At 40.9% G+C, this 16650-nt stretch overlaps 3 protein-coding genes across 5 annotated transcripts; 1 reads left to right on the top strand and 2 right to left on the bottom strand.

The window, feature by feature from the left end:
• Positions 1-4716: 4716 nt before the first annotated feature.
• Positions 4717-7339, top strand: LOC108575351 (glucose dehydrogenase [FAD, quinone]-like). The gene is made up of 5 exons (XM_017938126.1): positions 4717-5294; positions 5602-5957; positions 6016-6363; positions 6454-6815; positions 6950-7339. Exons 1-5 carry the CDS (start codon positions 4717-4719, stop codon positions 7322-7324), a joined length of 2019 nt encoding a protein of 672 aa, XP_017793615.1. The 3' UTR covers positions 7325-7339.
• Positions 7340-7356: 17 nt separating this feature from the next.
• On the bottom strand, positions 7357-13051 carry LOC108575361 (prion-like-(Q/N-rich) domain-bearing protein 25). 3 transcript variants are annotated; one of them, XM_017938137.1, is made up of 9 exons: positions 12581-12619; positions 9751-10221; positions 9383-9511; positions 8713-8853; positions 8407-8535; positions 8046-8306; positions 7890-7985; positions 7748-7819; positions 7362-7649 (listed from the first exon to the last, which is right to left on the bottom strand). In XM_017938137.1, exons 2-9 carry the CDS (start codon positions 9887-9889, stop codon positions 7570-7572), a joined length of 1047 nt encoding a protein of 348 aa, XP_017793626.1. In that variant the 5' UTR covers positions 9890-10221; positions 12581-12619; the 3' UTR covers positions 7362-7569. The 3 variants fall into 3 exon arrangements, with proteins under 3 accessions (XP_017793642.1, XP_017793626.1, XP_017793634.1); XM_017938145.1 differs by lacking the exon at positions 12581-12619 and adding an exon at positions 12433-12485; XM_017938153.1 differs by lacking the exon at positions 9751-10221 and having other exon boundaries at positions 7357-7649; positions 12581-13051.
• Positions 13052-13641: 590 nt separating this feature from the next.
• Positions 13642-16556, bottom strand: LOC108575751 (prion-like-(Q/N-rich) domain-bearing protein 25). The gene is made up of 7 exons (XM_017938648.1): positions 16397-16556; positions 15167-15331; positions 14967-15101; positions 14744-14881; positions 14397-14669; positions 14174-14320; positions 13642-14105 (listed from the first exon to the last, which is right to left on the bottom strand). Exons 1-7 carry the CDS (start codon positions 16464-16466, stop codon positions 14029-14031), a joined length of 1005 nt encoding a protein of 334 aa, XP_017794137.1. The 5' UTR covers positions 16467-16556; the 3' UTR covers positions 13642-14028.
• Positions 16557-16650: the final 94 nt, after the last annotated feature.

Below are 16650 nucleotides of genomic sequence, written 5' to 3'. Positions count from 1 at the left end.
CCAAGGTGCGAGAGGGCTCCGGTAGTGTTCGCTACGCGAGAACCCGGAGTCCTCCCGACGCGCCCGCTCCCCGGGGGGTGGGGTGTCCATGAGGATTTCCCCCACCTGAAGAAAAAAAAATGCGAGCGAGATAACACAGGTGCAGCAATGACGTAGATCTAAGCGTATGACCATCTATGTAGTTATTACGTACGCAGACTAGCCGACACGGCGGCGCCGAGACATCCGCCTAGGGCTCACCCCCTTGAGATACAATAAACGAACGCGTTTCGTTCTCATGGGAAAATTAGGGCCCCCACCACCCAAAAAATACAGATTTTTGGGTATATAAGGGCATGATTTCCGATGCTCTGGGGCAGTCGGGGTGATCACTCTGGACAGAGTCACTTTAAACTTTAAAGTAGAGCAGTATTCGTATAGTCGCCATTTGACACAAGCAAGATCGGGCTGAATTCCCTTTCAAGCAACCAAGTATAACACTAATCTCGTAAGTGTCAACTAGACATACTTGTCTACGACGTCCCCGCGTACTCGACGTGTAAAGTCGAGAAGGAAGATTCTTGCTCAGCCAAGAATCAACCATTATAATTTATCTTTAGACCATTGTAAACTTATGCAAACTCCTTGATTATTATTAGAATATAGTTACTATAGAATTGCTTCAGCCTATATTCAATTAACTATCTCTTTGTAACATTAGTAACGAATCAGTTAAACTCACAAAGGATATATCTTTACCGCTTGAGGTATATCCGACATTACGATACGCACTATCCTCACAACCACCAAATGGTCACGCCATCCTTCGGAGAACGGAGAACCGACATTACGATACGCACTATCCTCACAACCACCAAATGGTCACGCCATCCTTCGGAGAACGGCGTAGTAACTACATGCGTCGAAGGTTCCAATCCTATCGGATTTGTTATCAACAACGTATCACCCTTATACGGTGAATGTTCTGACCGATCCACCATCCCAAACCAATATTACGCTCCGTGTGAGGACACAACAAGCGTAACATGGTCAATTATAGAATCCAAACTAGTGGCCAATAAGAGAGACATTACTGTAGTTCGTTCGCTGGGAACTATTAGTAATTTTGTGTCCACCGCTGCCCTTTCCCCCGTTTTTATATATTTCGTCGGCCGTTGGGGCCGTGCAAGCCCTGCAGTCACCCTCATTTAAGGCTCCCTGCAGCTTGGGTCTCGCGGTCATCGTGTAGGCGCGTCGTACAGCGCCTTACAGTCCAATTATTTTATTGTCTTTCCTTTCCATCATCTCTCACTGAAGAATATCTCGGTAATTATTCGTTTTTAATCGCATATACCTTATAGTTTTTTTACTCATCATTCAGTACTCTTTCATACCACAAGATCAAACATTACACATCATGATACAAAAATTCAAGGTGACCTTCATATCTCGATAAAAAAGCGGATTATTAAAAAACTAATTATTACATTGTATGCCCCACTTGATACCAAACAACTTTCGTTTGAAAATTGTTTTGATACAACAAATAGTTTACGAGTAAATTTAGGTGGCACAATTAAAAAACTCACCCTGGTCAGGTCAAATATGCTTAGCGGGCCGACGCGACAGTGAGGAACGTGTGGTGATCCCACTCTCGGTTTTTCGCAATTTTACGACCTTCCGTGAAAGGAAATGACTTTGTTGGCAGCTCGTTGAACTCGTGTTAACATACACTAGCATATTATGTATAAAAAAATATAGCATTCCATTTAAAAAAAAGTACATTGACTTTGAAATCTTCTCAATCATACCAGGAACAAAAAAAATATTTACACCACATTACGTCCCCCTCCATACCAAACAACTTTTGTTAAAACAGTTTTTTCATAATATCACTTTCTTAAAAGATATTTCACTGTATTGAGATAAAACAGACACCCTGTATGTACATATGTATCTTTATTTTAATAAAACAGGATTTTTTACATCTGTCGATTTTACCACCTTTGATGATTAGATTGTATGTAATTCCTAAACTCACCGCTTTACATATATCGTAGAGGGCATAATAAAAACTCTGACTTTTTACACGATCGGTATTTCAGAACGTTGGACAGAAAAATACATTAGGAGCAAGGCCTGTTCTGTACCTCGTCTGTGATACTATATAGTATGTAGTTTATCTGTTCCTGCGGTGTACATCGGGTAACGCTAATGCTGGCGGCATGTAAAACTTGGAAGCTGATATCTCGATAATAATTTACGCAAAAATTATAAGTATACAGTGTTTTGAAATCGTTTCGATGTCAGCTACAACAATACATAATCAAAAATATTATTCCATTTAAAAACTTAGGCATGACCTTTATAGGGCTTTCAAGGCCATAGAAAGGTTAAAAAAATACTCGAAAAATATGTCGCCCTTTATACCCTACAGCTTTCATCTGACAGATTTTTATCTATCATTCGTAGTTTTCAAGATGCTTCCGTGTTTTGAAATAAAGCGGACATACTGTATATTGGATTGCCTGATCTTTTGACAACAGGTTAACTTACGCATGTGATGAATCATCTACTAGTAAACAATTACGTTACGTTTTTATGTATCATTTCATATTTACGTTTAATTTTAATTCTAACCACTACTAATGTTGTAATCTTATTCTATACTGAATCGGTAATGTTGGTAGCGATACGAAAATGGTAAGGGTCTTCTCGGCCCCAAAGCCCCATAAAATGCTATGTCTATCCTGTACGTCCTCTGTGGTAATGCAAAATTCAGTTGTTATTTGGCATTATTTAAATGTATTGACCACTGATTTCAGCTGGTATGAAAATAACATGTGCGTGAAGAATAGAGGAGCGATAGTTTCTTAAAGATTAAATATAAACCCGAACTATACTTGTCTTATACTTCCGCTTTCTTCGTTATTATATTTTATTATAATTTAAATTTACTCGAATTCATGTAACAATCATTTGAATAAAAGACTTTTCATATAATTACAATTCCTTGTTACCTATAGTAATTGTGTGAAATAAGAAGATTTCTACCATACCGCTGTAAGATAATAAAGGAACCTGAATAAAAACTTCTTAAAAGATTTATGTGAAACAGTAAATTCAATGAATATTCGAGAAAAATCGAAATAAAGAAGAAAGAATTTGAAGAAACATAAAATGTAGAAGTATTTTGAACATAGTAAAGATACGAACATTAAAAAGTCACGTAAGAAACACATTTAACTGTAAGAAATAAATCATGGTGATACAACTGTAAAAAATATTGAGGATTGTACTTTACGTCAAACTACCGTAAATCAACTAACGTTCTCGATCTAGTATTCTCACAATGCATATAAATTGCAGAAATTGAACACCTTTAAAAAGTTTCTTAGACTGATAACGTTCTGCTAAACTCCTCAAAAGTATCTTTATGATATTTTACTTTTTATCTTTCTTAACTCTTATTTTACAGTAATCATCTAATGTGCTGTATCCTTTCCTTGGCATATATGAATATTTTGCAATTACCTTGGTGATGTTACCTTCAAGACAACGCCCTACTTTTACATAGATTCTTAACGCCGTGACATTGGAAGTTGTACGACTTATAAATCTTTATACGATATTTACGATCCATATTCAAGATATTCTAGCATTTACATTGAAATTAAAATCATGTCATTTAAAATATAAAAAGGATACTAGATTCGTATAATGTTTATATTTGTTTTATTAGAACGTGTGATAATTAAAGCACCGATAGTAATTATACTTCGATAACACGTTGTTCAGTTGCATTTGTCGAGTTCTATTTAATTCATAATACAATAAGGTGAATTTGATTTGTTTCCTCTGTAAAATTCGAGTATTCAAAAAGAAGGGTATCGATTAACAGATAGGAATAATGTGCTGTTTCAAATTCACGTATGTAACATAGGTCTCATAGGAATTCATCGATCATTTCAATTAATATTCCATCTTCGGCCAACAGTCATCACGTTCTTGCATAATTTTCTATCGAGGTCATTAACAAATTAGGGAAAGTTTATCGGAATAATCGTGAGAGGATACTTAACGAAAAAAAAATAGAAAAATAGCTGTTGCAACGTAACGAATAAAGATTGCGTAGCTGGAGTGTTAGTATTCCTAAGGATGAGACGACAGAATGGTAGAAAACGGTTAACAATTTTACCCAATGCATCGTTGCGCTGCCCATCCTAACGCTAAACGTGTTACCGTTGTCATTCACATTTACACATCGTACGACAAGTGACGGTAAATGAGAATTTATCGAGCGACGAAGTGAAGTTGCAGTCGTTCTTTCCAAATACGATCGGCTGATTCTTTTAACAACACGATCATTCACGATTGATATTCATTTAGTACGCACGTCTCATTCAACTTGCGCCATGACGTTACCTTGACCATAAGACCGCTATCAAGAATTCTGATTTCTTCTTGTGGGAGACACCGATCGTGCTGGCCGATTTCATTAGTTCGAAACGAAATCTCGAATCGTAAGGGTCGCGGGACTCGACGACGATGGGAGGCTACGGGATTTTCTACCAAAATTCAAACTTTTCAACTGTCGATCAAAATAGTATCTTCTCTCGGATAGTTAAGATTGTGACGGGTGTCAAAGTGTGACAAGTGTCTGCCGTTGAATGTTCGCGATTGTGCGTGTCAGTTTCACAGACGAACATCGAGACCGAAATTGGCTAAAGTTCCACGATGTTAAGGGTGTTAGGAACGATCTTATTTCTGTCACACGCGCAATGTATTCTCCCTCCTGCCATTTTCGAGACTATATATCACTTTTTCTCCGGAATTCCAGCAGTGCCCGATGATTTAGTTCGAGACGAGACGTTTGTGTCAAAGGAGTACGATTTCATCGTGATAGGGGCTGGTTCTGCAGGTTCTGTATTGGCGAATCGTTTAACAGAGAATCCCGATTGGAGTGTGTTGCTATTAGAAGAGGGCAAGGACGAGATTTTCCTCACTGATATTCCGCTATTAGCCTCAGTTCTGCACATTACGGACTACGTTCGACTACATAGAAGCGAACCGAGACCCAGGAACGTAGATGGGAGCGGTGGTTACTGTTTGTCGATGAACGATGGTCGTTGCAATTTGCCAGGAGGTAGAGCGGTCGGCGGTAGCTCTGTGGTGAATTTCATGATATATTCTAGGGGATCGCCGGCCGATTACGACGCTTGGGACGCGCAGGGAAATCCCGGATGGAGTTACAAAGATATACTACCGTACTTCATTAAGTCAGAGAATTGCAAGTTAGTGGATCAGGATATCAGGTAGGTGCATTGATATAGACACAAATAAGAGAATAAGAGTACGGCAAATCCTGTCACTGTTTTATTTGAAAGGCTGCTGGCGAAACAAGTCAATGACGTAGAACATTGCAATATAGACGTTGATAATTAACAAAGGTAATCGTGGTAAAACGTACTAATGAACGGACTCGGGAGCGCATGCACGCACTTTCAAAGTTTGCGTAACGTATGTTTGGCAGAGAAATTTGAGAAGAGCGGATAATATGTTCCCTTAGATCGAATTGTGACTCTCCTCTTTCACACATTGACACGGATTTTCTTTAATCAGATTTCATGGCCGCGGAGGATACCTCGACGTCACTACTTCTCCGTACGTCTCCGCGCTGAGAGAACGTTTTCTGCAAGCTGGTGAAGAACTGGGATATGATGTAATCGATTATAATACAGACAGACTTATTGGTTTTTCGACGGCACAGGCTCATCTGCGGCACGGACGCAGGGTCAGTGCCAATAAGGCGTTTCTAAAGCCTATTCGTGATAGAGCGAATTTACTTCTGTCGAAATCATCTAAAGTAACAAGGATCGTGATTAATTCAAGGACGAAAAGGGCCGTGGGCGTGAAATTTATGAAAAATGGCAAGAAACTGTTCGCTTCTGCCAGAAAGGAGATAATACTTTCAGCAGGTATTTCACACTTACCTAATTCGACGAAATTCCAATTCTTGCATTCACGTTTACGTAGGTACCCTGAATTCGCCCCAGTTGTTGATGGTATCCGGAATAGGACCCAAAGATCACTTGAAGTCTCTGAATATCGATGTAATCGAAGACCTTCCGGTTGGATATAATCTTCAAGATCACGTCAGCATGTCTGCGTTAACTTTTCTCGTAAATGAAAGTATAACAATCGTCGAACCTCGCCTTGCTTCGAATCTAGCCAATACCCTGGATTATTTTGTCAAAGGAACGGGCCCCTTAACTGTGCCCGGTGGTGCCGAGGGTTTGGCGTTTGTGGATACTAAGCAAGATTATCGAAAGAGTCAAAGAAAAAATTTGAAAACGTATAGAAGTAGGTTGAACGACGAGAACCGTGTAGAACTATGATCATTTTTTCCAGTTCTTATGCAGAATGAAAATTAACGAATCACCTCCGATGAATAGGGATATTTTTATTTTTCAGCTCCTCTCCCTCCAAACGTAACTTCTATCGGCGTGAATTCCGATTATTTGAAATCATTTCTAAACAAGACGAAAAGATCAAACGTCCCCGATATTGAACTGGTTTTAGGCATAAGTGCTCTCACTGGAGATATATCGGGCAGTTTCAGAGGGCTGCTCGGTTTAACGGACGAATTTTACAAAGACGTTTTCACCGGTTACGAAGGTTTCGACGCGTTCACCATTGTCCCGATACTTTTGCAGCCGAAGAGTAGGGGAAGAATTACTTTGAAAACCTCGGATCCACTTGATCGACCTATATTCCAGATAAATTACTACGATCACAAAGACGACCTTAGAACTATGGTTCGGGGGATTAAAAAGGTCGTTAAATACTTTCTTATTTTCTACCTTAATCTTACCGGTCAGACAGTTGTCTGGAATTTCTGAATCGCATTATTCAATATTACCGTGATTTTTATCTATCAAGGCTAATTTTGCATCCCTTCTCCCTCCAGGCTATACAAGTGGGATCGACGATAGCCTTCAAACGTTTCAACGCGACGTTACTGCCGGTGTCGTTCCCAGGATGCAAGCATATTTCTTTCGGTACCGATCCTTATTGGGCTTGCGTTGCACGGCACGTGACCACGACCCTGGGTCATTTTGTAGGCACGTGCAAGATGGCACCGAGGAGGAAGTCGGGTGTGGTGGACCACAGGTTACGAGTGTACGGAATCAATGGTCTCAGAGTCGTGGATGCCAGCATAATCCCGACTATAATAGCAGGCCATACGAATGCGCCTGCTTATATGATTGGTGAAAAAGCTGCGGATATGATCAAAGAAGACTGGAAACTGTCCGATTTTGTCAAGATTCCGTTGTTTAATTGATAATGCGTTTGGAAAATATCGTTTCTACGATGGAGACAAGTGTATTTTCCGTACAAGATATTTCCTATTGAGTTGATTGCGTGCATACTTTATCTTTGGTAGCGGTGTGTGTTTTCTTCTGTCTGTACACACTAATGCGACGTATTTACAATGAAACGGAACATACTGAAATATATATAGCCGCACAACTATTGTATTATAAAATTATAATCTAAAGATTATTGTAATTCCTATATGGATAATGCTCAAAGTATAGAAACATTCGCGAAAAATATGAAAAATAGAACTAGGGACATTTGCCGTTCAGATGTTGTAGCTACAGCGCCTGAAAATTAATCATATGTAGTGTCATAAGTTCTGAAATGTGAAAAAAAGTGAAGAAAGTTTGTTTATTTTAAAGGGGAAACGAAAAAAAGCGGTTACCGTTGTCGCTATATCGGATGCAATCGCGCATATCCTCTGTAGCAGTGTAATCGTTGGCGCAAATGCAAAAACCTGGGAAAAAAAAAGAAAAGAGAAAGATGCGTAATTTTTGCTCGCTAGTAAAATTGAAAGAAAACCATACCACCAATGCAATCGACGCTCATCACCTCGGTTATATTTGAATGTCTATAGGTCAACGTATTACACTCTCTGTGGATCTCACATCGAGCGCCCAACACTGAAAAATTCGTCAAGATATCGTTTCTTTCTATTGCCTAACGATAAAATCGATACTCACTCGTGTCTCTGAAACACACGGAGCCGCGTTGATGAAAGTTCTCGACGCAGCTGCACTTGCCATTAAATCCACATATGGTGTCTTTCAGGAATAGCTGGCATTGGGAGTCCTCTTGACACGGTTCTCCGACGGAATTGGCAGCTTTTAGACACCGCTTGCCATCCTTGGACAGCACGTAATCCACTTTGCACGAGCAGACCTCAACGCATTTCGAATTCTCCACAACGCATTCGTAATCGTTCGAGCACTTGTCGCCCAACTCTGTCGAACCACACGAATCACTTCGAATTCTCTGCTTCTCCAAATTATGTACAAGTATCGAACGTTGCACGTTTCGAACAACGATCATGGAGATGCTTACCAGCGCTCGGTATGCAACCGTCGTTGCGAGGATTCGGATGATACCTCAAGGTACACGCACAAAATCCCGTCACGCAGTAGCTATCTCTGATGTAGCAGTTCCGGTGCGTTAGGCAAGGCAGCCCCAAACCTGGCGTACGATAAATCAGGAAGAGTGATAAATTCAATGGGTGAAAATCTGTACTGCACTGGTGCGCGTATACTTTACTCGAGACATGGGTAGGACTTGCGAACGCAGCGAAATAATTATAACACCGGATGTAGTAGAGGAAACGCGAGCATTTGCCAGGAAGCAAGGTACACTTACCAACGGACTCGTAACACCTTCCTTCCACGTAGTGCGAGCTGTCGGTACATTGGCAGATATTTTGCCGGCACTCTGAATAAGGGGCGAAGGTCACGCGACACTGGACGTCCGCTTCGCAGGGGTCCCCGATGGTATTTGCCACTGTGAATAAATATAGGTAGAATTTCCGTGAATTTCAAAATATATAATACATAGTTGATTTTTGTCGAGGCAACTATAGCACGATGAACGACACGCTCCAGAAGACCGTAGAGGCCGTGAGAAAGGGACGAAGAAAGATCTTCGTGGAATCACGTTTCCGAGGTCGGCGACACCGATTTCAAGTCGCGGAGAAGAACTACGATTAATCGGAACTTTTCTCCTGGACGCCACACGATCGGCTTCTGTTCGAAAATGAACGTACACTCGACGTGTCAATTTCTTCGCTTTCACAACATTAACTGTACTCGTCACACGCCAGTTGTCCCCCCGACTAATTTTATTCAATTCAGTGAACGCACAGAGAGGATTACCGTTGAAACATTTTTGCCGTAAGAAACGTGACGTTGCGAAGGTGTGTCGTGAGGTAGAACAGTGGAGGGAACGCGGTAACGTTGAACCAGCTAATTAGATAATCGAACGAACGCTATTCACAGCGGCACACTATCCACGAGGTATTTAAAAAGTTTACCTTTCAGACATTCCACGTGCGTGCGATTTCTGTAGACGATGTAATCGTCTTTGCACAGACAGGCTTCCTGGTTCCAACAGTAGGCATTCTGCATACAATCGACGTCGTAGCGGCACTTTGCCAATGTCTCTAAAAAACATCATGTTACGATCACAATCAATTTTTTTTCGCTTTGTCATTACACCAAAACGATGAATCTTGTTATTGCATGTTGCATGTCTAAGTCTAAAGCCGTTTAACTCTGCGCACAAATTCGAAGGTTCCTCTTTTTAAGAGGAAACCTCGTTCCCGTTAAAATTCCCCGTGGACTGTGGATCGAGAGTCGTTGACAGAGCAGAGACGATGCTACTACTGTCGCGTATACATACGAGGAGGCGGTGTTCGGTCTCTGCATCGCGGTAGTGGCGGCGATTGCTGCTCGTTGAGGTAAGAAATGGTTGCGCAGACGGTGACAGGCACGAGGACGAGTAACCTCGAGAACCTGACCACCGTCCTGGTCGGCGTCATCCTCGTACCGCCGTTAGGACGTCTTCCTCTTGATGTCGTTCCATCAGCTCGTATCCAGTGGTGGTCTTCATTCCCGACGATCTCGAGAACGATCTTACGTCGTGGTTCAGCCAGACCGTGCCGTGTTTCACGTTCCCACACGGTCTTCTGTGTGTGTCAATTCTTACTGTTCAGGTTACGCAACTCGTCTACGAAGCCACGCTCTATTGGCGCGCATCACGTCGGATTCGACAATCGCACTTCACGCGATTATCAACTGAACTAGGATTAATCGATCGTCACCCAGGTGTCGTCAGTCCTTTGTTCACGATTCTTGCGCTCGATCAGCTTTGCTTAAATGAATTAGAAGACCATCTCTTACCGACTACTAGCTCGGCGGCTTTGGGCCAACACGCGAAAACGATCCGTTGCCATTGTTAGTAGGAACCGAGTGGCGCGGTTTATCGATCGCGAGAATTGGGTTAAACGTGACTGGATAATATCGATCGCGCTTTCAACTCGATTAGTGGTAATTAACGCGAGGTCAAGTCCCTTTTTAATTGGTCACAGTACCACTGTGTGTCATTGTGCGTTTATCCACCGCGTGTTTCACCGTGGTAACATAACTGGTTGCGTCGTCGACAACAAGTATAGTCGGTGGAAGCGATATAGCGAGGTCATAAAATCGTTCAGGCATCAAAGCATACACACGAAATGCGAGCGTCGAAACAGCAGTTTGAGGGAGATGAGGAATTCGAGCCTCGTTCAAGGTTATTCGATGTCAACTGGGAATTGCTTCTTCCATTGCAATATATGTATGTTTAAAAAATTCTTAACAGCTGATTTTTAGGTGTAATGCCATTTAACTTTAACGAAAGATTCTAAGCAGAAGATGTGTAGGGCCCTGGTGTGCTGCTACGTCAATCGGTATTGCCGTTTAATGCTTTAATTTACGACCTCGTTATATCAGATCCATCAATTATACGAGCTAAATCGGTGATTCAACTGTGGATCAATTGTATTATCGCGGCACGATTTAATCGAGGAGAACGCCAAGTTTTTTCTCGCGATTCCTAATGCTCTGTATCTCTAAACACTATAGCGTGTAATTAGGAGTAGTTAAAAGATGGAATTTAGGTGCTCCTGAAGGAGAAGTGACGCAGCCGGATCTCGAATGTTTTCTACAGCAGTTATTACGACTTGAACTCCAAGGTTGCCGACCGATCAGCAAGTTTAGCGTGCTCCGTTTAACAGCTCCATCGTTTCGACCTATTATGCAACCAAATGGTATACATATATACACACGTACCAAAAACACAGTTACGTGTTTTATCGAATTCGTTTTCTTAGTTGTCGCGCAGCGTGATCAAATCATTTGCCAGAGATTTAAATGCACGTGCATCAGCGAGCACAATTTGCCAAAGAACAATGAATGTCGCTTTTTGAATCAATCAACGGCATAATTTCCACGCGGAATTAACTTTGGTTAACGAATGCAGTTAATTTCGCTGCTGCGAAAACAATTTTCTATTTAAGCTGCCGGCAGTAACTGTTAACTAAATCAGCGTAACGCTGATTGAATTCTTTCGCGATGTTCGGTATCGTTTAACAGAAATTTGAGAAAAAACGAGTTTCACCTTTATTCCAGTTATATCATTCGTGGCTATGATTTTCTCGTTTAGTTCCGCCTTTGATTCACGCGTTTAATGATTGCGTAATCAGTGTTATTGTCATCACCGGTTTGCTGATTGCCACACTAGTATTTGTGTTTCAAGTAAATCGCGAGGGTATTGTTTGATCGAATGATTTTACAATTAAATAACAAACGTAAAGGTAATACCTTAAATGAAAATCCCTACGATACGAGCGTTTATAGCGTGCAAGATGAAAGGCAAGAGGTTTTCGGTGGAATTAATCGGTATGCCCGAGATATGTACATATGTACGTACAAGTCCCCAGCAGCACTGTGGCACTAACAATAAGTGGCCAGTATTGTTTGTACGTCGCGTGTGATTTCATAATGGGCTTCACGCAATACCAGGCTTTGTTTAAGACGTATGCTGCAATCCGGATCGGGGAACAGAGCGCTAGACCGAAATGTCAGATGCTCGTGGGGAACAATCTCCCTTGTTCTTTAATTATGCGCGGGTTCCAAGCCGACATTCGCTTAACTGTGAGAACCAGCAGCGTAGATCCGGCCTCCCCATGTTTCCCCACGTAAGCGAAGAAAGGATCACTCGGTCATGAAGGAACGAATCCACTTGAAACTATCCTTATAAATTCACTGGTCGCCGGACTCTCATGATCTTATCAACGAACGAACCTCCACGAAATCGAGTTGCAGACATTTTTTGCTTTTCGAGCTTCGTTTTCGGCGACGAATTAATTAGTCGCGATTAATTACCTCGTATATCGAACTAAACTATACCTGAAATCCCTCGTCGCAGGGATCAATGAAAAGTTTCTACAAATCTTCATCCCGTTTCGCTTATTCGAATGACGCGAATTAATGCAGAAAAGTAGTATTGTAAACTTTCGTTGTGTACTTTTGTAATTATTGTTACCTTTCAATTCAGATTCAACTTAAATTCAAATAGAAATTGAAATTGCAATTGAAATTGAAACTCGAGGAATTTCAGCGAACGCGGAATAAAAGAGAAAGAATGGTTCCCGACATTGACGATAGCGAGGTAAATCGTGGTTCACACTCACGTCTACGGAGCAGATGTTCGTATTGTCCGTGCGCGACGATGACTGCACTCCGTAGCACGAGGCAGAGGCCGATGGACAGAGTAACACCTCCCATCGGGAGACGACCCAACAAGCCCGCCATCTTCCTCCTTCGCCACGACTTCGCCACTGCTTTTTCGCACGTTCCTCCTTCCTTTCTTTCTTCCCTCTTCTGCTCTTTCAATCGTCAGCCACGAAATTCACCAACACGATTCTCTCGAGGTTGTCTTTCCCAGTCTATAGAAGAGATTGCTTCTACTTTCGACAGTTGGCCTTATCTAATCGGTACACGTTGATAAGTTCGAACGAATCATTCGTTCTCTTAATTGTCCCCGGTCGGCATTGAAAACGCGCTGCACTACGTACAACGTATGTCACCGGAAATTTTAGACCCGTGATTAATACGTGACGACGAAAACGCCGGCTGTAGTGATTGCCATGAATGTCTTAGGTGATTCGAACGTTCGATGGCGCGTATTTCGATTGGACTCTTCTTACCTCGAACAAATTTTACGAGTTTATTGACTGAACGTAGACGTAGTAGTAGCATTAGTAGTGATAGTGGTGGTGGTCGTAGTAATAGATAAGATTATGAAGAGATTTTCATTGAAATATATTGGATTTAGGTAAAGTAGGTTAAGGAAGTTACTTTATTTCAAAATAAAAATAGTAACAACAATGGTAGTTACTTGAACAAACAATATATTCTTACGTAAATAATAATATTGCAAGTATGAACATTCTACGAACGCCATGGAACTAAAAAAAATGCAACGCAGTTTCCCTAGAGAGGGTAGACGGTAGATTTATAAAAATTGAGACTTTTAATCCTTACGTATTAACTACTACTATCTTCATACTATATGAATACATTAGTGTAAAAAAAAAATAAAATACTGTTCTTCTCTCCTACGAGATATTAAACTAAGATTCCAAAGTATTGGCACTTTAGGCGCGAATGTAGATCATCTTACATCCCGCATACAGGTGAAATTTAGACGAATCTAATCGCATTGGATGCAACAAGCTACATTCGTCGAAATGGCAAGAGGTAAGGAGATGTATTATAGTTTCTGCTGGTTGGCAAAAGTATCCGTGTCTTTGGCATCACGAATGCTTTGTAAATTAGACGACTGCTGCGAGAAACGAGTCGCAGTAGCGCACTCCGAGCGCGTTAATTGCATGCATGCCGGAGGAAGTGTTTAAACGCTTCGATGCACCTGGTGCGTAGTCTGTCTCTCGTTGCACTCGACGTGTAATACTGTAGAGTCGCAACGACACCCGACACGCCGACGCGCTATTCTTTAGCTTTTTTCTGTTTTCCGCGCTAAATCCCGCGTTGCGTTTTAGCCGTGTCTTCAAGGAGCCGTTCAATTATGTAATAAACGTTTTTCAGGCCGCATCTCCTAGATGTAGAGAAGCGTCGAAGTTTAATTTTGACTGAGGAATGCGACGTAGATGATGACTGTGAGGAAAGTAGGAAAAAGGGATACGAGGAAACGAGAACCTGAAAAATAATTGTGTTAAGAAAATCGAGTAATAAAAGTGTTCTCTCGCACGTCTTCTCTCCCTTACCTGCATTCATCACGCATCTGTCGTTTTCTATCTCGTGATTTTCAGCACATATGCATTTGTTTTCTGCGCACCTCAATGCTTTCTGTGTCACGTTTCCGTCTTCGATTTGATGACAATCGTACGTGTTTCCGCAATTTTCACCCAGTCCTGTGAATCATCGATGTGAACACGATTTTAGAACGACGGAAGGAAGGAAATTGGAAGAACGTATATATGAACGTACTGTAGTTCATGAAACATCGGTTCATTATTGGCTCGAAGTGATACTGATCACGGCACTGACACGATCGCTCGATGCACAACGAATTTGAAAAGGTTTCGTTACACTGTACGTTTTCAGTGCAATTTTCTAGGATTTCGCGTGCGACTGGTAAACATCTTTTCTTGTCCTCGTTAATCACAGTCCCCGCTGCGCAATTGCAAACATCTCTATCAGTGCACACTGCACCGATCACATGAGCGCATTCCTCGGATCGATTGCACGATTTTCCCATATCTATTTAATAAAAGCACAGTTTTACATTACTTTGTTGTTCTGATTGTATTGATTTCAGTACTTGTTCGATTTACCGATCGTTTTGAAACAAGCATTTTTCACGTAATGGTGTCCAAACATGCAGCTACATAGGCCATCCTGACACGTCGTGTTTGACAAGAATGTAAAGCATTGCTTGTCTTCTACGCACGGAAAGTCCAGTGTTTCAGCCTCTAAATACGAAATAAAATCGGACAAATTAGCAGACCACGTCGAACGAATTAAAAGCAAATTCAAATGTAATAATATTCTTCTTACTTTTTAGGCATACTTTCTTAGACGTAGACAGAATGTAATCTTTTTTGCAATCGCATTGACTTATAGTCGTGTTACAAAAGGAATTGTTCAGCTGGCAATCCTGATCGTGCTTGCAACTCGAGTAAATTGAACCTCCTAAAGGAAAAGAAAGAGAAGGAAATTAAATCAAAGGTAAATCAGTGCGGCATCAAGAAATATACCTTTATCCGTGCTTCTGTTGCTATGATGCACAATACCTACGCTGGAACAGTACTTAGTTTCCGTACCGCTTTTGCACACGCAAAATCCATCTTGACACGACGCGTCTTTTATCGTTTGCGAGAAAACAACGCAGTCTTCAATTTTGTGACAAGGAATCGGTGGATCTGCAACACAAGAATTTGATTTACAAGTATTAACAATCACTCGTTCTTTTTTCACTTCAATTAGAATTATTGCAATTAAATAAGAATACGTAATCGCTCTGCTACGCGAGCTAACTGAGAGGTAGTCTTATTATTCAGTCGTAATCTCATGAGCCACATAGAGATGCTTTCAGATATCATATTTACGATTCTTAAACGTGAGATAGAAAAGTAGGCAGAAACAGGCTGTAATCTGGGTCGTGTTCTTCTGAGTATAATTACGATTGTCGTATTTGTAGATTTTTAAAACGTTACACTAATTGAACAGGGGAGCAATAGATCGTCTTGTTACCTATGCTTCCTGTAATTGAACTATTTTTCTTACTTTTAACGTCTCTCGAAATATGCTATTTCTTAAAATTGAAATTCTAAAAATTAAGAAATGGTAATTAGGACTGTTTAGACTGAATATCCTATACAGTTTCATCGACATTTGTTTCAATGCCAGGAAGAGGTCGGTTTTATTTTGAAATGAAACTTGCCGACGTTTCAACACAAGCAACGAAAGGAGAGATCCGTGTATTTGTTTGGAAGCAATGACGTTACACCGGTACGTTGGTTACTTCGGCTTTCAGTTGCCCGCCATTGCATCGTATTGCCGGAATAATAATCAACCGATACGAATGCGAACATATATATAACGTGACGATGAAACCCTAAACGCACTCATGTCTATACGAATCACATTTACCAGCTTTCATTTAGCTTCAAATACATATTCGTTTAATTATATGTACATAGATAGATATATAATACTTTCAAGAGCAACGCATTTCACGAGTATGTTTCATTAAATTCTTGACATATCAGGTTGATTCGCGGCAAAAGTGAACGTTAATAATATGGAATAATGCTGACAATGACATTACTACTGAAAATTAATGATCATAATTTATCAAGGTATCGGATTCAAATGTTAAATAATTCGAAAATCACAAGGTAAGATAGAACATAATACATGTTCGTTACTTTGAACATTCGATACCGGACATTTAACCAAATATAGAAAAAGTAATCGAAGCTTACCAGGTTGCTCAGAAACTATACAATCACATATCGCGATGTGGAGTAACAAGAAAATCAAATGTTTCTTCATGCTTCCAAGGAAAACGATCTGCGGTATTTCAACGGTAATATGGTGCACAGTGTCTGTTACAAAGTATACCAAGTATCGGTTCACGATCGAGCATCGATAGAACGCGACTGGCGAACGCGAAGCCGTGTCGAACTGCAGTTAACCATATTCTCCCACCATCCTGATTTTCTTCCCAGCCACCGCG

This window comes from Habropoda laboriosa, unplaced genomic scaffold, assembly GCF_001263275.1.
Source record: "Habropoda laboriosa isolate 0110345459 unplaced genomic scaffold, ASM126327v1 scaffold18, whole genome shotgun sequence".
NCBI classification, from domain to species: Eukaryota; Metazoa; Arthropoda; class Insecta; order Hymenoptera; family Apidae; genus Habropoda; species Habropoda laboriosa.
Note: the sequence above shows the minus strand (reverse complement) of the source record. Positions and strands in the feature narration are given on the sequence as shown.